The sequence below is a fragment of the Schistocerca gregaria genome, chromosome 8 (genome assembly GCF_023897955.1).
Source record: "Schistocerca gregaria isolate iqSchGreg1 chromosome 8, iqSchGreg1.2, whole genome shotgun sequence".
In the NCBI taxonomy this organism is placed as follows: domain Eukaryota; kingdom Metazoa; phylum Arthropoda; class Insecta; order Orthoptera; family Acrididae; genus Schistocerca; species Schistocerca gregaria.
Window position 1 is genome coordinate 289031332 of NC_064927.1, and position 21819 is coordinate 289053150.

General features: G+C 42.9%; 1 protein-coding gene across 1 annotated transcript in view; it reads left to right on the forward strand.

Annotated features, from left to right (window-relative positions):
- The window catches only part of LOC126284845 (endocuticle structural glycoprotein ABD-5-like), a 35121-nt gene extending 14748 nt beyond the window's left edge, over positions 1 to 20373 (forward strand). Inside the window, exons 2-3 of the mRNA XM_049984071.1 lie at positions 3616 to 3737; positions 18679 to 20373. Of these exons, the coding sequence (XP_049840028.1) occupies positions 3616 to 3737; positions 18679 to 18922 (366 nt within the window). The 3' untranslated portion in view covers positions 18923 to 20373. The remainder of the gene's footprint in view (positions 1 to 3615; positions 3738 to 18678) is intronic.
- The last annotated feature ends 1446 nt before the right edge of the window (positions 20374 to 21819 follow it).

A 21819-nucleotide genomic window follows, 5' to 3' on the forward strand; every position in this document is an offset into this window, starting at 1 on the left:
CCTAATCCTGATTAAAACGGTACTGAAGGCACAAGAAATTGTTTCAGGTTGAAAATCTGCGAATTATTTCCACATACCAAATTACTCTCTTTATTTGCATAAATGATCAAATATCAAAGGCAGAATCCTATTCCAACTCTCATATTTCGAAAATTATTCGTCTGACTTAAAATATGCACTGAATCTTTTTTGTGTAGACTTTACGGGAAATCTTCGTTGTTCTCTCCAAAAAATGTACGATTTTGTGCAGAAATTTTTAAAAATGGAGAACTGAGTTTTGGTGGCGAATAAAAGGGGGCCGCGCTTTCCCTACTGGAGAGAACTTTCTTGTGCTCCAGATTTGTGAGACAAAATGAGCAGCCCTCTTGTAAAGTCATCGTCCGAAACGTAATTTCAAAATGAGTTAGGCTGGATATCTGTATATTTCAAAATCTGGTAATTGATTCTACATACTGAAACATGTAAAGCCATCCACATGAGTACTAAAATGAATCTGCAAAATATCTGTTAGACGATAAATCACACACATAGCTAAAAGCTCTCAATTTAACTAAATGCATAGGAATTACAATTACGGACATAACTGGGACAATTACCTTGATAATGAAGCGTCATAGGCAAACCAAACACTTATCTTTATTGGCAGAACACTTAGAAAATGCTACAGATCTACTACAGAAACTGCTTACACTAATCTTGTCCTTCCTGTGCTCCCAGTGTGCGTTAACCTTGAGTTAGGATTGACGGAAGATATCGGGAAATTTCAAAGTCCAATTCGTTCTGTATTAACGTGATAAAGTAGAAAGATTGCCACAGGAGTGATACATGAATTGAGGCGGAAGTCATTAAAATAAAAGTTTCACTTTAACACGAGATCTTCGGATGAAATTTCAGTCACCACGATTCTCCTTCGAACGCGAAATTATTTTGTTGGTGTCCACCTGAACTGGGGAAATGATCATCTCAATGAAATAAGAGAAATCAAAGCTCGAAAGAAAGATTAAATATTTATTCTCCTGCACGCTGTTCGAGAGTGGAATGGTAGATAAATAGCTTAGATGTGGTCAATGAACCCTCAGGCAGGTACTTCATAATGAACTGCAGAGAAATAAAGATGCAGGAAAGATGGCGAGGTTGCAGTGCACAGTCCATTGCATTTGCTGGGTAACACTCACTGAAAGGCAGCAGTAGGGATACAGGGATGCGGCCGCACTCTGTATTTTTGGCAGATGTATCCAAGATGGCGGCGATGACGTCATCTAAGATGGCGGCTTGTAGATGTAGCAACATCGCATGACGTCATCCAAAATGGCGGCTGTGGCGTCATCCAAGCTGGCGGATTTTAGTGAGAAGATAGATCAATTGGGCTACCTCCACTAACCTACTCCTCCTTCCCTCCCCTAGAAAAATGGCAGGAAGTTCAAATTCCAACAGGATAATGCATCACACCATGGTTATTTCTACTAACCTAAGAAAATGGTGGGAAGTCACATGGACTACCTCCACTAACCTAAGTCACCCGACTGCCACCTCCTCCTAGGAACTTGCGCCAAGTTTGAATTTTAGTACTAAAGAAAGGTCACTTGGGCTATATCTACTAACTAAGAAAATGGCGGGAAAGAAAAGCGATTTGGACTACCCTCAGTCACCTGTCCGCCAACTCCTCGTAGGGATACATGGGAAAAAGACCAGTGCTAGGCTGTTGGAGAGATGAGGGAGTGTACTTTATTTATTTTCGAACAATTTACTTGGGACGATTTTGAGAGATAGTATCCTTATTGCAATGATGCAAAACACATGCTCTGACATTCTTGGGGTCGCGTCACATAGCCTACAGGCATGCAAACCAATAGAAGACTCTGCAAACATGCTTGCTAATTGTCAACTGTCGAAACCATGTACCAGTCTTCATTTAAACAATTTGAGCCACTACTGCCACCCAGTGCATTCGCCGCAAGGTCCAGAGCCCAAATGACCTAGTACACTGTGCCAATACCAGAAGGTACTGTCGTCAATTCTGTGACGTAATACAAGATGACAGCCATGAAGTCAGCTGATGACCCAAGTATCGTTATCCAAGATGGCGGCAAACAGTATGTTCACCATGAAGGACACATTACTACCACCAGAGTGTGCTGTCATCCTTCCCATGATGTAATCCAAGATGGTGGGGGGAAATGGCAGTAAACAGTGTGTTTACCATGGGGTCCAGAGTTAAACTAACCTAGTATGCATTACTGCGACCAGAGGGTGCTCTTGTCTCTTCAGTGAGATAACCCAAGATGGTGGTCTAGGGTGGGGGAAAATGGTGGGAAAACGACTCTGCCTGTGCTGGACTTAAGTCTTTATTTTGCAGGAATTGTCTCCATCATGAAATCTAGACTCCAACTAACATAGTACACAGTACATATGTTAAGTAAACCCACCAAGTCTGATTAGAGTGCATAGCTCAACCAATTTTTTTACCCTTTATACTGAAACAGTTGAGTTACTTCACTAGCAGTACAATAGCCCAATAGCTTGATACCTCTATATAAGTAACTTGTTAGGTAAAAAAGACAATGTTAATTATGATAATTTAAATATTTTGTGGCTATGAGCTCATCAATCGTGTATGCAATTATATAAAACGTGGTAGTCATCCAACTGGATAGCTGACTATTATATTTTATACGATGACAATTAAAATATTGAAAAATTTCTAGATACATTCAAGGTACTTTAGCTAAACCGAACTCGATTCCATAGTCATAATCTACTAATTAACATATCATTCGATATACGTAGCAAACTATTTTTGTATTAGTTTCCTTCTATGGTTTTAGCTGCTCCCCCTCTCCATGGCAATGAGATTTACCCAATACATTACAACAGTATTTCCTTACGTCAACCTCTGCAGGTAGCCAAATTCTACTTTGACGAACGGAATGTTATTTAAAATAGCCTTCTGTGGCAACTGGAATATGGCCAACTTCACTGCCTTATCATAGAATCGATCACCGTTATTCGTTTTCAATGCAAGTACATCGTCCTTCCATATTACTACAGGGGACAATACTTCGGTTCTAGATGTCCCAGAAGCATTCTCATTTGAGCACTTAATAATGCTCTCCTCCCTGTCAGTCCGTGTTTATAAAAGACTATATGGGACCTGTCTGACCACCGCAAATCAGGGTGGGCGTATAAATCCCATGCCATTGATAATGTTCTATTGCACGTTGAATAAGCCTTTATGTTTGGTGTCTATTCGTTTTTCTATAACACGCTTATATCACTGAACAACTACTAATATTTTTGAGCTCACACTATAAAATCTGTGTACATATGTACGCCATTTCTTTCTTCGACATCTTTAATTACCATCCCCAGTGACAACTTTTGTGTGTGCTATGAATACGACATTCCTTATCAGTTTCGACTAGTATTATTTTCACAATGAACTTGTAGTGATTACATTCCGACTAACGTCGTACACCCAAAGTAATGAATAGCCAGTCGGTCGTTAGTCCTTGTTTAAATCAGGGCTACAAAATCGTGCTTTCTGATTAAAATAGAGCCTCATTTGACGTCGGGCAGCACTAGTATTTTATTTATTTTCTGCTTTTTTTCTTTCAGCTGTTCCTCCTAGCGACGTTGGTGACTGCTGTGTTGGCGGCACCCCAACGTGACAATCCGAAAGACGCTACTATTCTGGAGCAGGAGAACGACTTCAATGGCGTCGACAACTGGCGCTGGAGGTACAGAGTCACATTTAAAGTACAAGCAACTTCACTGAATATCATAAAAACACTGGGAAGGACTCAGTTCCAGTTATGAGGATTCAGTGGAAACAACCTTTCTAAAGACGTTTAGAGCGCTTCTGCTCAGTATCATGTAATTACAGAAGGATAACCATAGACTTAGATCTTTTCAAAGAGAAATGCAGTGTCTCAATGTTTTCTGCTCCGTGTACTAATACTGCATGTGAAGGAAAGGACTTTTAGTCAAATCCAAAATGAGAGAACTTACACTCTAGTGCTCCGTTGGTTGGTATTTGTTCTCCATGCTATGTTCATTTGCCATAAACCCCACTACGAAACAGAAATTTTGGGCTACAAAACGTACAACACTAGTTTTCGGTTTGCTAACCTTCGCTCTAGATTTGTCAAAGAACGTAAAGAAAAAAAAGTGTGGTCATAAGCAATTTGTCTCCCGAACAGGGATGTATACCTACGTCATTTGAACCAAGTCATCGAGTGTCTGGTTAGCAATGGCCTATGAAACTAGAATCTATCGTACCAATTCAGTAATTTATGATGAGATATACAGTATAATGATAAGCACATTTGACTTTAGAGCGCTAAAACAGGAATTGCTTGGCATCCTGCGTGTATCGGACAATGGTAAAATCAATTTCAGCCTCACACGGTTATTCTAAAGCTCATGTTTTCAGATTTTAAATAAATGAAACTGCCGCAACAAATTACAAAGCGTGATCTTAGTTTTACAGTATTCATACCACATCCTGGCAAGCATACAAGCAGACATTTCATCAGAGCTGTTGGTGCGACACCAGCATCAGCTTAATACTCGGCTCAGCACTGAGAATAATATACAAGATGCCCCAGAAATTTTTCGATAAAATTAGAGGGGCTGTAGAACGTCTTTTGAAGAAACGAACAGAGGACAGAAACACTTGTCGGATAATATCATCCAACGATGCTACAGATTATCGAAGTTACACGCGGCTGTCATTATGCCACCGCTTTGGGGGCATACGTGACTTTTTATGCTGACTGCCTATAGGCCGAGCGTCAAAGATGTTTGTTATGCAGTGATCGAATGTCACTGTCACTATTCGTGAGGATGCATCTAGCTTCTGCATAGAAAGGCCTGGTCTCCTACGAATGTGATGTTCTGACGCCTTGGTGGATTACAACTTTGTACGGGTCTCCATCGACTGCTTGTGGTTTTCTAGAAATCCTGTAAAATCTCCATTGTTTTTAAGTACACAGAGAGAACTGCAGATGAGAACCCGTGCCCGAAACCATCATCCACCAAAGCAATAGAGCGTCACCTTCACAGGAGACCAGATGTGTCTACACAGAAACTAGCTCCATCTTCTCCGCTTAAGATCTGACAGTCACGATCACTGAGTAATAAACAATGTTGTTCGATGTTCTTCCTACGACCCATTCGCGTACAAGGTCACGTTTACTGCCGAACGAGTGGCCTAGTGGCAGGCGCTGGCACCTATAAAGATCTGTAGCGTCCTAACTGACGTTTCTGGTCCTGGGTTCCGTTCCTCGATTTGTTCCTTAGGACACACTCTATAAACACCCTGTATATGTAGGGTGATTGAGCTACACCAACCGATAGGTTCTATGCAACCTGCAGCAGCTTCAGAAACCATGTTGGAGACTTCCATATTTCTTTCGCTCACTACATGCCAACTGTTAGTCCTTCAGAAAAATGAACAGAACCTTTCTCCAGCAAATTTAATGTAGTTAAATTTTGTGCCGCTATACATTTTCTCTGGAGGCCCGGCTTCAGAATTATTCAAGAAAAATGCGCTAAAGGGTCAGTGTAGTACCTTTTTATTGATTACGTTGAAACAATTGCGTCCTACGAAAATGTAACCAGTTCAAAATTTAACTACGTTACATTTCCAACAAAAAGGTCTCTTTTTCTATACCACTGATGGAGCAAGCGAGATACATATAAAACTGTTCCATGTGGTATTTGAAGGTGTTATGGGTTGCATAAAACGCACCAGTAGAGGCATTTGAATCACCTTGTATATTTATATAAGCTCAACGAACTCTTTAAATAGACGAAATCTCGTAATCTTTTACATCACTTGACGGTAACGGACCGGGAATGAAGATATGTGGTCATATTAGTATAGGGTAATATCAAAAGCAGCAGAAAATGGTATAATGGAAGTAGGATTCGTTATGAATAGAAAGCTAGGGCAAAGAGTGTGTTACGGTGAACAATTCGCTGATAGGGTTGTTCTTGTTAGAATCGACCGCAAACCAACACCAACAACGGCTGTTCAGTTTTACATGCCGACATCGCAAGTTGAAGATGATGGCATAGAGAAAGTATATGTGGATGCTGAAAGGGTAATACAATACATAAAGGAGATGAGAATCTAATATTCATGAGGGACAGGAATGCAGTTGTAGGGGAAGACGTAGAAGAAATGGTTACAGTAGAAAGTGGGCCTGGGATAAGAAATGAGACAGGAGAGAGGCTAATTGAGTTCTGCAACAAATTTAAGCTAGTAAAAGGGAATACTCAAGAATCACATGAGGTGGAGGTATATTGGCCAAAGGTTCGGTGACACAGGAAGATATTAGTTGGATTACTCTTGGTTAGACAGAGATTCCGAAATTAGATACCGGATTGTAAGGCGTACCCAGGAGCAGATACAGAATCAGATCACAATATAGCAATGATGAGGAGTAGGCTGAAGCTTAAGAGATTAGTCAACAAGAATCAATACGCAAAGAAGTGGGATACGGAAGCACTATGGGAGCACGAAACAATTTTCAAATTCTGTAAGGGTATAGATGCTGCAAGAGGGAAAACTGAGCAGGCGGCACAGTTCAAGAGGAGCGGACATCTCTAAAAACGGCAATGACAAAAGTTGGAAGGAAAAGCGTAGGTAAAAAGCAGGTAACTGAGAAAAAACTATGGGTAACCGAAGAAGTACTTCAGTTGATCAATGAAAGAAGAACGTACAAAAATGTTGAGGGAAATTCAGGAATACAAAAATACAAGCCGCTGAGGGATAAAATAAATAGGAAGTGCAGGGAAGCTAAGACGAAACGGCTGCATGAAAAATATGAAGGAATCGAAAAACAAATTGTTATCGGAAGGACTGACTGAGCATGTAGGAAAGTCAAAACAAGCCTTCGGAGACATTCAAACAAGGGTGGTAACATTAAGAGTGCAATAGGAATTCCACTGTTAACGCAGAGAGAACGGATAGATGGAAGCAGTTCATTGAAGGCCACTATGGAGGCGAGGTTTGACTGATGTAATGGAAGAGGAAACAGGAGTTAATTTAGAAGAGCTATGGGATCCAGTATTAGAATCGGAGATTAAGAAAGCCTTGAAGGACTAATGATCAAGTACGGGACATGGGACAGACAATGTTTCATCAGAATTTCTAAAATCAGTGGCGGAAGTGGCAAGAAAACGATTTTCACATTTGTGTGTAGAATGTATGACTCGAGCGATATACCATCTGACTTTCGGAAAAGTACCATCCACACAATTCCGAAAACTGCGGGAATTAACGCGCAATCAGCTTAACAGCTGATGCATTCAAATTGCTGACAAGAATGATATACAGAAGAATGAAAAAAAAAATTGAGGATGTGTTAGATAGCGATCAGCTTGGCTTTAGGAAAGCTAAAGGCACCAGAGAAATAAGTGTGACGTTGCAGTTGATAATGGAAATAAGACAAAAGATAAATCAATGCACGTTGACAGGATTTGTCGACCTGGAAAAAGCGTTACACAATGTAAAATGGTGAAAGATGTTCGAAATTCTTAGAATAATAAGTGTGAGGTACAGGGAGAGACGGATAGTATCCAATATGTGCAAGAGCCAAGAGGGAATAACAAGAGTGGTCAAACAAGAAACAAGTGCTCGGATTAAAAAGGGTGGGACTATTGTTCGGTCTGTATGTCGAATAAGCAATGATGGAAATAAAAGAAAAGTTCAGGAGCGGAATTAAAATTCTGCGTCAGAGAATATCAATGATACGATTTGGTGATGACATTGCTATGCCGAGTAAAAGTGAAGGAGAATTACATGGTACGCGGAATGGAATGAACTATCTAATGAGTATAGAATATGGATAGAGAGTAAATCGAAGAAAGACGATAGTAATGAGAATTAGCAGGTACGAGAAGAGCGAAAAACTTAATATAAGAACTGATGATCACCAAGTAGATGAAGTAAAGGAATTCTGCTACCTAGGCAGGAAAATAACCAATGACAGGCGGAGCAAAGAGTACACCAAAAGAACACTAGAAAAAAGGTCATTTCTGGCCAAGGGAAGTCTACTAGTATCCAACATAGGCCTGAAATTGAGGAAGAAATTTTTGAGAGCGTTTATTTTTAACACAGCACTGATGGTAGTGAAACATGGACCGTGAGAACACCGGAAGAGAAGAGGATGTTGAAAATTAGATGGAGTGGTAAGATCAGAAATGAGTAGGTTCTGCTCAGAATCGGAGAGGAAAGGAATAAGTGGAAGACACTGAAAGGAGATGGGACAGAATGATAGGACATATGCTATGATGTCAGGGAATAACTTCAATGGTACGAGAGGGAGCGGCAGTGGTAAAAAACTGTAGAGGAAGACAGAGATTGGAATACATCCAAAAAATAATGGAAGACGCAGGTTGCTACTGTGAGATGAAGAAGTTGGCATAGGAGAGGAATTCGTGGCGGGCCACATCAAACCAGTCAGAGGACTGGCGACCCTAGAAAAAAAATTGTATTTCCAGGACTGTTATTGTCGTTTTCGTTTTGACAGCAATATTACTAAATCATTGTACCATATTGTGAGTAACATAAAAGCAGTGTTAACTTGAGTAGTATTTTTTTGTCGGTTATTCACGATTATCGACCTTATGAATTACACTAGCAAGTTATTTGTAAAGTATTCCCAGCAGTGCGTTCGTTGATGGATAGCTTTCATGTTTCCTGCAGGGTGGCACCGTTAAGATAATACGAAGTTTCGACGAGTGTCACATTCTTCATGGTCTTCGGCAGAAAATGATGAGAATGAGACTCGTCGAGATGCGGCCGTGTCTTGGCAGTGCCACGCCGCTGGAAACCCGAAGGATTTTTATAAGTAAGATCCAGGGGTTGGATAGAAGTTTGGAAACACCGCGATAAATTCATACATGAACACACAAGCTAGCAAACCTGCTGGTTACTCTGTGCGTGTGACTATAAACAGCACCTGCGCATTGTCCCGAATAAGACAAATGTTAGCCGTTACCATAACAATGTTCTGTGTAGTTATGAGTGTATTACGTACAAGCTAAGTTAATTGGAAAGAGGGAAAATTGTTGGTGCTCAAATGGTAGGATCTTCCGTAAACAAGGTAGCTGAAATTTTGGGTGTTTCAAAAGGCAACGTGTTGAACATTTGTACCTCATACAGGGAAAGTGCATAAACATTCCCGCTATGTCACAGTGCGGTGAGAAATGGGTGATGAGATTATAATAACATTCAAAAGGACTGTGCCGAAAAATAAGAAAACAGTTTCGAGTCACTGCAGAACTGAAAGTCGTACCCGCAAATTCTGTCAGCTCCGGAACAACATGAAGAAAGTTCCATAAGAGCGATCTGGCATTTCAGAACCACTCTTTATTCATATAAGTCCCCATAAAACGAAACTGTACTGGTAAAGGAAAAATAACATTTGGGCTATGTAGCAAACGTAAGAAATTCATTTGGTCAGATGAGTGTTGTTTCAGATTGTTTCCGACTTCCAGCCGAATTTACGTTCCACGAGTGAAACACGGCGGGGGTTCAGTCATGCTTTGGGCAGCCATAACGCGGGATCCTTCGTTACTCTGCAAGGTCGCTTTATTGCCAAGGGAAGAAGTGGCCATTTTTGATGATGAGACCCATTCCATGGTACAATAGCGATGCTGTAGTTAGATGACAGGCTCTGTTCACACAGCTCGCAAAACCCAGGACAGGTTTTATGAGCACGGGAATTAATTGTCACATATACCCTGGCCACCACAGTCCCCACATCTGAATATTTTTTTAAGTACCTTATACTTGCTACTACTTTAAAAAAACATTATTCATGAGTGTGAACCTCGACTGTGAGAAGTTAATCAGATCTCAGTATAGGTGAGCTTTGTGGTCTAGTTTGGAGAGAAGGGTGCGTGATCGCTATCCAACTCCAACATCGTAACATTAACTTGCCACGGTTTTGCAGCAAGAACGGTATAAGAGCCCGTTGAAAACCATGCAAGACATTTATCCATTCCAAGACGACTGGAAGCTGTTTTGAGAGTGTCAACAGCGTATTAGGAACGTTAATGTGAAGTGATTTTGGTGTTGCCATGTTTTTGTCCACCTCATTTGTGTCTCTTTCATACCATGTTTTGGTGGCATATTTCTAATTGGTCTCCACACTGTTAAATTTTAGAGTCCCTTTATCAGTTTCATTGTCAACGTTTCATCCTTCTACGCGGGTCATTCAATAATTAAAGAAACAAATTTGTCTGGGGAAAAAACTGTTAGTAGGGCAAATTTGGTAATTTAATGGCTTTAAGTTGGTATAACTGGGCTGAGCCCTGATCAGCTGATGTATCAACATTGTTTTGTTTATAACCTCAAAAATCCATTTCAAGATGGCGAGTCCGCTTGAAACGCCGACGTTACTTGAAGATTGTTCTATTATTCGTTTTTTTACTTGCTGAACGCGAGGAACAAGTGAATATGTAGTGTAGATTGCTTACGTTTATGCTGAAGAGTGTATGAATCGTGCAGGTAGGTAGAGCAGTTCAAAAATGGTCGCGGCTCAGTGACTGACAAACGCCGTTGTAGCCGACGAGTTGCGGTTTCAACTGCCTCGAATTCATGAGATTATTCTTGCCGAATAGCGCGTGACTGTGGAAATGACAGTTTATAAGGTTCACGTTAGTACTGGTACAGTTCATTGCATTATCTGTAACAAGCTGAAGTACCCTAAAACATGTGCAAGCTAGGTCCGAGAGGAGTTGACGCGGCTACACAAGGAAACAACGTTGACAGTATCCACAGAGCTAAAGGAACATTATGAAAGATAAGGTGGGCACTGCCTCAACAAAAATTTTTACATGTGATGAAACTTGAGTTCACTATTGTGAGCTACAATCAAAAGACGAAGCATGGAATGGAAGCACACCAACTCACCCGTCAAGAAAAATTTCAAAACCCAAGCATCAGCAGGAAAAGTCATGTTGACGGTGTGTTGGGATTCTGAAGGTCCAGTTTGTTGTGATTACCTCGAAGAGCAGCATACAATGAACAGCCAATACTACTCGGCTTTGCTTTTAAACATGGTGAAGCCAGCCATGAGAGCGGGACGTCGTGGATCAGAGACGAGATGTGTGATTCTCCAGAAAGACAACTTATATCCTCATATTGCTGAGCTAATCGGTGAAACCATCGATAAAATGGCCTGGGAAGTACTGCCTCATCCCCGTTGCAGTCATGATTTAGTACTTAGTGATTTCCATTTGTTTGGTGCACTGAAGGAGGCATTACGTGCGGAGAGGTTCCAGGACAAGGAGGACATGAAAAAGTTTGTGGAAAATTGCTTCAAACATCAAGATAAGATGGTCTTTGCAGCCAGAATAAAAAGCCTTGTAGCCTGTTGAAATAATTGTATAAATTTTCTAAGGGGTTATGTTGAGAAGTAGGAAAAGTATTATTCTGTAAAAATATACGCTTTTTGTTCTTTGTCTCTTTAATTATTGAACGGCCGTCGTACATTACAGTTTACTGTTATGTGTTTCTGAGCCGATGGGTCTGGTGAGAGCTTCTGTGGCTGGCCACATGGAGCGCAATATCCATTCCCTCTAGCGGTGGGGACGCTGACTTAGGTGTACGTTCGAGTGGTCCCAATTTGTATGGTGTATGTGTTTCTAGAACGGTAACACTACTTGTTGTTCTTTTATAATGATATTATGGGGTACATATTACACCGGGAGTTTGTATGCTGGCAAAAACAACTAAAGAGAGCACGGAGATAAAAAATCAGTAAAAAAAAACGTTTTCACCATTCATGGAAGGAGGTGCACTGTCCAGTCACATCAATATGATCGTAAAAGAGGAGGAGATACAAAACGTGTCCTGTGGGAGCGGGAAAACAATGCAAACGCCGTTAGAAAGCAGAGAGATTTAAGTGACCTTCAAAATGGCATAACTATTAGCTTTCGTGACAAGGGCGGAAGCAGTTTCGAAACAGGTTAGTTTGTAAGCTGTTCGCGAGCCTCCGTGGTTAAAGTGAGTGCATGGCAAAACGGCGCAATTCAAAACTGGCGCCCAGTCAACTGCGATATACCACAAGCCATAGATGACAGCGGTGAACGACAGCTGCGGCGATATGTGCGGACAAATAAACGAGCAACTGTGGAGCAACTGACCGCCCAGATGAAACAAGGGCCTACCAACACTGTCTCCTCAACGGCTGTTGAGCGAAAGTTGTTGCTTATGGATATCCGCAGTAGGCGCCTGGTTAATGCAATCATGCTGACTTCTGTTCATTGATGACGAAGGCTGGAATTTTGATGTGGATATCGCAGTTGGAAGTCCACTGAAAAGTGACAGGTGGCGTTTTCAGATGACAAACAGCCGGTGGAATGTAAGGCATCATACGTCTTAAAGCAAACAACCTGCACTAATCGTCGGAAGGGTGCAGTCCAGAAGATGGAGTGTTACGGTATCACGAATGTTTCCGTGGCATTTCCTTGGTGATCTCGTGATTGACGAAGGCACAATGGATCAACACAAGTACTTATCTGTCATTAGGGACCATGTGATTCTTGAGTTTCTCCCGGCGTATTTGATAATCAAAATATCCATGGGTGTACTGCTGGTCTATAGTGTCCAACGGGCACAATATTTCGGCGATCAAACATGTCGCCATCATCAGGTGAACTGACGGACTGAGCTCCTGTGAATGCGCCGGCACGGAGATCCGTACGCTATGGCTGCTCAGGGGGAAGTTGGTTCGGTCGCGGCGGCAGCCGATTTAAATACCCTCCGCCTTCGGCGCGCTCCCTCCGCCGTCCGCGCCCCGCCCCACGGTAGCGCGGTGGAACAGATTGCGACGGCGTCTGAGATGACGTCGGTGTGATGGCTCTGTCCGCCGTGGTCGTCACAACTATGCGTTTGCTCGATTTACTCTTGATTAACGCAATCGCTGGTTCCCAAGCCTTGCTATGATTATAGCCACAGTCACGGTTTATGAAGTCATCATTGGTGCGAATTTCAATGGCCTCTCTAACAACGCTGTCCCAGTATCTCGACGTCTGTACCAGAATCCTCGTGCGGTCATACTCCATAGCGTGATTTTCCGACAAACAATGTTCAGCGACCGCCGACTTGCTCGGATACATCAGTCGAGTGTGCCTCTGGTGTTCACGGCATCGATCCTCGACGGTACGCATCGTCTGATCAATATACGACTTGCCACATTGACACGGAATCTGGTACACGCCGGCCTTCCTCAGTCCGAGGTCATCTTTGGCGCTCCCAACCAGTGCACGAGTCTTATTCGGAGGACAAAACACAGTTACGACCCGGTGTTTCTTCAGAATGCAGGCGATTTTCCCCAAGAGTGCGCCTGTGTATGGAATAAATGCAGTGCCTACCTCCTCCCTCGTGACTTCATCCATCTCAACAGGTTGTGATGCAGTGGTTGGGCGGAGAGCACGTTGGATCTGCCACTCTGAGTAACCATTTTTTCGAAATACAGTTCTCAGATGTTCCAATTCCTGGGGTAGACTCTCTGTGTCAGAGATACTTCGCGCCCGATGTACAAGAGTTTTAAGTACCCCATTCCTCTGTGAAGGGTGGTGGCAGCTGTCTGCGTGCAAATACAGATCAGTGTGTGTTGTCTTTCGATACACCCCATGACCTAGGGTGCCGTCAGCCCTTCTCCTGACCAAGACGTCAAGGAAAGGTAATTTACCCTCCGTTTCAGTCTCCATAGTGAATTTGATGTTGGGGTGTATGGAGTTTAGATGTGTAAGGAAGTCAAGGAGTTTATCCATACCATGTGACCAGATGACGAACGTGTCGTCCACGTAACGGAAAAAGCAAGTAGGTTTCCATTCGGATGACGACAGGGCTTCCTCCTCGAAGTTCTCCATGTACAAATTCGCTACTACCGGTGAGAGTGGGCTACCCATGGCGACTCCTTCTGTTTGTTCGTAGTATTCTCCATTAAAAAGAAAATACGTGGAAGTCAAGACATGCCTAAAAAGTTCAGTGGTATTCTCGTCAAACCTCTGACCAATCAACTCTAGCGACTCTCGCAGGGGTACCCTCGTAAACAAGGAAACGACGTCAAAACTCACCATGATATCTGACTCATCCAACCTGAAGCTATCAAGGCGTTTAACAAAATCCACGGAATTACGGATGTGATGAGGGCATTTACCCACATAAGGGCTTAATATTCCCGTCAGGTATTTGGCCAACAAATATGTAGGTGCCCTGATGTTGCTGACAATGGGGTATTTAAATCGGCCGCCGCCGCGACCGAACCCAGTTCCCCCTGAGCAGCCATAGCGTACGGATCTCCGTGCCGGCGCGTTCACAGGAGCTCAGTCCGTCAGTTCACCTGATGATGGCGACATGTTTGATCGCCGAAATATTGTGCCCGTTGGACACTATAGACCGGCAGTACACCCGTGGATATTTTGATTATTAGGACCATGTCCATTCCTGCATGCAGTCCGTTTATCCTTGGCACGATGGCATCTACCAGGAGGAAAATGGAGCCTGTCACACAAGTCACGGAGAAAAGGTGGATCGAAGAGCGCCGGGGTGAGATTAACGTAGTCCCGTAGCCACCAAACTTCCAGATTTCAAACCCAATCTAGAATGCATGGGACCACCACAGTCGGGCTGTTCACGCCTTAGATCCTCAACCGAGAACCCTAGCAGACCTTGCTACGGCAGTGGAGTTGGCATGGCTCAACATCCCTGTCGGTACTGTTCAGATACTCATTGACTCTTCCCTCACGTCTCGCAGCATTCCACTCTTAAAAATATGGTGATTCAGGCTTTCTACAGATGATCACACTAATACGAGAGAAGAACGGAAAGTGCCGCACAACATTTTGTTAACAAAAACTTTAACAGGCATCAAAACATAAAAAATCACAAACGAACATACAACTTTTATCTACCTTTGTACAGTTACCAACGTTCTTAACACATTTCTACTATAGTGATACCGGTTTCAATATGCCCTGCTGGTAGAAGTCGGTTTGGTCGGAGTATAGCCACCTGTCGACTGTTCGTTTCACTTCCACGCCTGTTGCAAAGCGCTGGCCGGTCAGGAATTTCTTCATGGGACCAAACAGATGAAAGTCCGGCGGTGCGTGTAACGGACAGTATTGTGGATGCTGAAGCTCCTCCCATCCAAATTTTCTCACGAACAGGAGCTGTCACATGTGTTCGAGCATTCTGATGAAAAACTTTGACACCGTCGGAAATAATGTTGTGGCTTTTGTCACGAAGAACAAGATGGAACTGAACCGCAGTTTTAATGTAGGCTGCAGCGTTTATAGAGGTCCCGTTTTCAGTAAAGTCCACCAATAACACACCACTCATATCCGAGAACACATTCACAAGCACTTTTCTAGCAGACTGACTAACTTTGAATCTTTTTCGGAGCGGGGAATCAGCATGTTTTCACTCCGTAGAGGCCTGGTTGGTGTCAGGCGTGACAGGAGTGTAGTGGTACGCACACGACTCACCACCCGTGACAATTCCGTTCAGAAAGTCATGCCTTTTTCTGCGGCGTAGTGCGTTAAATGATTCAAGCTTGTCATCATTTGCTGACCCTTGTGGTTCTCTGTCAGGTCTTAAGCACCCAGCGAAGATTAACTTTATGAAATGTCAACGTATGATGAATAATATCGTACGCCGCACTATGGGAAATGTTGAATGCTGTTCCCAGTTGCTCACTGCAGTCGTTAAAAATTGCTGCCTCAATGGATACGCCTATCTGCGGGGTTGCAGCTGTACCCGACCGTCGGAAGCATGACAAATCACTACGGTTCAGACGGTCCTCTTAGAAGAATACAAGTCACCTGAAGAGATCGCTACGGCCCATACAGTCGTCCGCATACACACCGCACATGTTCCTATGAATTTTAATCGGTTTATGTGCTTTGGCTCACAGATATGGCTCAAATGGCTCTGAGCACTATGGGACTCAACTGCTGTGGTTATCTGTCCCCTAGAACTTAGAACTACTTAAACCTAACTAACCTAAGGACATCACACACAGCCATGCCCGAGGCAGGATTCGAACCTGCGACCGTAGCAGTCTCACGGTTCCGGACTGCGCGCCTAGAACCGCGAGACCACCGCGGCCGGCCTCACAGATATCGAACTACAATTTGCTGCTCTTCACAAGTGGACGATGGCAACATGCGCACCATGTTTGTTTCGTGGTTCAGGCTTCTCTGAGTAGAACTGCACATGAAAACAAAATACCCTCTGCAGCGCCAGCTTAAAACAATATCGTCGTGAAATTTGTACACTCCAGCTGCAATACCAGGGGGAAAAAATTATTGTGCGTTTCTTTCCCATCCTCCCTCGTATTAATGTGAGTGAACAGTGTGTAATTAGAACTGACCATTACAACTGACTGACCTAAGACAGCGATACAGACTTTTCTTAAAATCTTGAACCTTTGGGTCAAAATTTTGCGGATGTTAGAGAATCGTTAAGGGAGTAATCTGACATCAGTAACCAATGAAGCGATATGGTTATTTGCTTTCGGCTATTACGACTTTTGTGTCATATTGTGGACGTCAATATCTGTTCAAATGCTTATTTTGGAACTCGTTCGTTTTGCGACACGATCAAACGCGCTTTCAATAACATATTGCCGATTTCGGTCATCGCCAGTCATCTTCAAATCAAAGACACATAGAGTACTTTCCTCCAACCACTGAGACAAGGACATCGAACATGGATGATTGTGCTGGAAAATTCCATTTCCTTAAAAAAAGATGTGGCGTTCACAAATGGAGGAGGAAACGAGATTAAACTTCACGGGTTGAGAGGGTATATGATATTACTTCTGTGATTACACAACCGACTCAAATTTACAGGGGACTCGGCAGACTGGGATAATTTATCAGTACGACGCTGCGCCCCTCTGAACTGGATGCGGCCACTGGTTCGGTTGGGAATAGTGTCATAAGGCGTTCCTCTCCTCTCCAGAGGGCAGCTGGCCAACAACTGTTCTAACAGGTCCTTGACAATCAAAATGCTGGCACTGCGACGCTGTAGGTGTCTCGGTGGGTTCCACACATGTTCCAAAAGAGACAAATCCTGAAACACTGCTGGCCATGGGAGCAGCTCATCACATCGCCGAAGTTCAGAGCCACGCATGCTATTTGTAGACGTGCATTATCTTTTTGAAAATAGTTCCATGATCCTGCAACGTAGAGCGACTCCGTAGCGCGTATGTAAGCACCGATATAGAGGGGAGGAATAAGTGCTGAGTTCTTGTCTTTCTGACTTGCGAGAGTAAATGAAACGTGTACTACGGCTGCGTTATTTCAAATGCATCCAAACAGGACCACCGTGCTACCATTCGTTACTTGGCTGCGGAAGGACAGATACCGGCAGACATTTATCAGTGAATGAAGTACGTGTATGGGGAAGCACATCTTTCGAAAACTGTTTTTGTGGAATGGTGTGCCAATTGTTCGAACTCACTTCGTCATATCACAACTGTGGTAACGCTTAAGTTACACCAACTCAAGTGAGAGCACTCGCCCTACAGTACTCTCCCCTTGCCATTATCAGGTCTTCAGTGTCTGAAAAATTGGCCTTTAATCGACGAGCATTCCTATCGGACGGGGAGATGGCCTCAGAGTCAACGTCAGTTTTGCAGGCAAAAAAATTCTAGATTGGCAGCATCCGAGCGGAGGCTTTTAAATAACCCCTTCTAAAAACAAACTTCCTGGAGTTTTGAAACTTTTTGTTCAAATAGTTCAAATGGCTCTGTGCACTATGGGACTTAACATCTATAGTCATCAGTCCCCTAGAACTTAGAACTACTTAAACCTAACTAACCTAAGGACATCACACAACACCCAACCATCACGAGGCAGTGAAAATCCCTGACCTCGCCGGGAATCTAACCCGGGAACCCGGGCGTGGGAAGCGAGAACGGTACCGCACGACCACGAGATGCGGGCGAACTTTTTGTAATAACCTCGTTATCTAAGGCGGATTTTTCTGAATTTCAAGCCAATAACGCGATGTATAGTTCAGGAATGAGTGTGGAGAAATAGATAAGAGTCACAGTTTCCAATCTCGTGCCTAGATTTGAAGAACGGGCAGTGAGGAAGCAATTTATCCTTTCCAGATCGCTACATGAATAAGGTACATTAACATTAAAAGTTGATTAAAGTTTTTGGCGTTAATGAAAAAGCTACTATTCTTATTAATTCTTTGTAAACGTAAGTCAATTTTCAATTTATCCAACATTTCGAGTCGGGTTCTTATTCAAAAGGAGCAATGGACATTAAAGTTTGGATTAAGAGCGGAGGGGACCGAAAATGTTAGAAAACCACTGCTCTAGTCTTATTTCTATTCAGTATTGGGTTGTCAGTATGTTCGTGCCACGTAGTCCTTAACGATATAAATAACTTTCAAATCGGATGTTTTGGGTAAATGAGATAAGGAACTTAGTCTTTGCTCTCTACTTATGTGTTAACCTGTCACCGTTACAGCCTTGTCCCAAAACCTTTCATTACAGGAATGTACCTTCAATCAAAGATAGTGACTTTGCAAGTTAGGAGTATAAGAATTTCATCCCAACGAGTAAATGATAAGGGAGGAGCTTCCAGACACGTGCCTAACATACAATTCTCATTCAAGATCCTCTCTTGCAGTTACAAGTCGAGTGACGGCAGCCAGCGACAGGAGGTTGGTGGAATAGTGGACGGATTCCTGAAGACGGTCGGGAGCTACCTATGGAAGTCGCCCAGCGGCCAGAAGTACTCCGTCAACTACGTCGCCGACAAGGACGGCTACCAGTCCAAGCTGGAGGCCGTCGACGAGACGGTGGACCCGCCCAAGCTGGAGAAGCAAGTCCTCCTCAGCCCCAACGCCAAACTGTCGCTCATCGGCCGCTAAAGGACCCCCGCAGTTCTTGCCAACATACAACGTACCACAAGCCGAAACCTCGTCTTCTGCCCTTCTGAGATAGTGTGTGTAAACAACTGCAGATGTTATGAGACTGACACAAATCCTGGAAGGAGATGTGATCAGGCGAAGGTACAGACGAGATAAATTCGTAGGCTCTACTCACCGTTTGAATGGACAACCTTGTGATCATGTCACGAGAACTGACAGATTATCATTTTCTAAGGTTTCAAAATGAATTCATTTGGAAACGATGTCAAATATTATCCTCACTTCCGATTTATCCTCAAATATTTGCTAATGTGTGTCCAAAAAAATTGTTGTCTTTCGGGCAGCTATATGATGTAGTTCCTCAAGCTCTAATATCATACGTCAAAGAAAGCTTCATGAATAATGTCTCAGTGAGACATTTAAACCTTAGAATCTTCTTGAAATGTCATCGTCTCTGACAGTGTGGCAAACAGAAAGACGATATCGTTTGCATGAATTTTTCTGAAAGTTAAAAGTTCGTGACAAGCCACTTCGTCTGTCTGTAAAAGAGTCCACGTTTATGTCTGGCATTTAATTCATAAATTGGCCTCTTGATTGCATATAACAGTACAAATAATTAGCAATGATCGGTTCCTGTTTACTGCCATCATCAGATCTGTTACGAAAATTAAGAAAAAATACTAAAGTGACTCTAATAAGCTCAAATCGATTGAAACCTAATTAACAGAAAATATAAGTGCCTGTAAAAAAGACATGTGTAAGAAGAGGTAGAATACATAGAAAAAGGATAACGTGCCACTGAAAGTAATCAGATACGAGCATCAATATTAAGTGCTAGTGATGGCCTGAGAGCGTTCTATATTTATATATACACAGCTCTAACCAGCAGAGGAAGCTAATTCTGAGGCACATAAGCAATCACTATCATATATTTAATACTTTAAAATATTCACAATCATTAATTAAAACTAATTCACCGGAATACTTTTAGTGGAAAGTTATCCTTTCTTACGTATTCTAAGTTTCATATTTTTGATGGGTTCTTAGGCCCCGTATATAATGAACTGTATTATTGCCACATTAGTGTTTTTTGGATTTTTAGAAGAGACCTGGTGGTGGCAATGAACGGAAGCTGTCCATTGTGATTAAGCTATTGTGAATAATGGGTTATAAGCGATCAAGGTATTTACAAATAAAGTATACCTGAGTAGGTGCCATGTCTCAGAACTTCTGAGAAAAAAACATAAGTTTCCTAAACTTTCTGTTCCTATGCCGTAGAAAGTTACGATTGGGAATCGTACAACGTTTTCTGTCGATCTCATCTCTTTCGATTACAAAGATTCTGTCCATGACAACAATCACCACTTAGAATTGTGAAAGACTAAAATTACGATATTAACAAGTGCTCATTGATGGAATGTAATATAAATAAAGTTTTGTTCATTATCATACTTTTGTTGCCTCGAAAGTCTTTGAACGTAAAATAAATCTTAGTACAAATTTAATGTTCACTTAATCGCATAGAAAAAAGATCTTGTACTAGTTCGATTTCCATCCAAGATGTTCGCCTGCCAGAAACACATTGATATGCCATTCATTAAAAACTACACATATTACGTACTCGAAAATAGTTCCAGAACACATTCCATGATTAACAGTTTTTTATGACATTAGTGAAAAAGGCGAACAATGAAACCGCGATGCATAATATACATAAATAACAACCCTGTTCATTAATCAATCATTGTCAAAATCAGTTAACACAAAGTATAAATCACGTAATCGCGAGCAGAAAATTAAGTATAAAGTACATATCTAAGAAGAAATATGTTACCTGAAAAATAAACTCAATTAATAGTTACCTTTTTAGTCTATTACTTTCTTCTTCGAAATTACATTCTTCCTGAAATTTTCTCGATAGCAAGTCTTCGTAACGTCAGACACACACAGAATTTACCTGAAGTTCTTAAATACACTCCTGGAAGTTGAAATAAGAACACCGTGAATTCATTGTCCCAGGAAGGGGAAACTTTATTCACACATTCCTGGGGTCAGATACATCACATGATCACACTGACAGAACCACAGGCATATGGACACAGGCAACAGAGCATGCACAATGTCGGCACTAGTACAGTGTATATCCACCTTTCGCAGCAATGCAGGCTGCTATTCTCCCATGGAGACGATCGTAGAGATGCTGGATGTAGTCCTGTGGAACGGCTTGCCATGACATTTCCACCTGGCGCCTCAGTTGGACCAGCGTTCGTGCTGGACGTGCAGACCGCGTGAGACGAAGCTTCATCCAGTCCCAAACATGCTCAATGTGGTCAGATCCGGAGATCTTGCTGGCCAGGGTAGTTGACTTACACCTTCTAGAGCACGTTGGGTGGCACGGGATACATGCGGACGTGCATTGTGCTGTTGGAACAGCAAGTTTCCTTGCCGGTCTAGGAATGGTAGAACGATGGGTTCGATGACGGTTTGGATGTACCGTGCGCTATTCAGTGTCTCCTCGACGATCACCAGAGGTGTACGGCCAGTGTAGCAGATCGCTCCCCACACCATGATGCCGGGTGTTGGCCCTGTGTGCCTCGGTCGTATGCAGTCCTGATTGTGGCGCTCACCTGCACGGCGCCAAACACGCATACGACCATCATTGGCACCAAGGCAGAAGCGACTCTCATCGCTGAAGACGACACGTCTCCATTCGTCCCTCCATTCACGCCTGTCGCGACACCACTGGAGGCGGGCTGCACGATGTTGGGGCGTGAGCGGAAGACAGCCTAACGGTGTGCGGGACCGTAGCCCAGCTTCATGGAGACGGTTGCGAATGGTCCTCGCCGATACCCCAGGAGCAACAGTGTCCCTAATTTGCTGGGAAGTGGCGGTGCGGT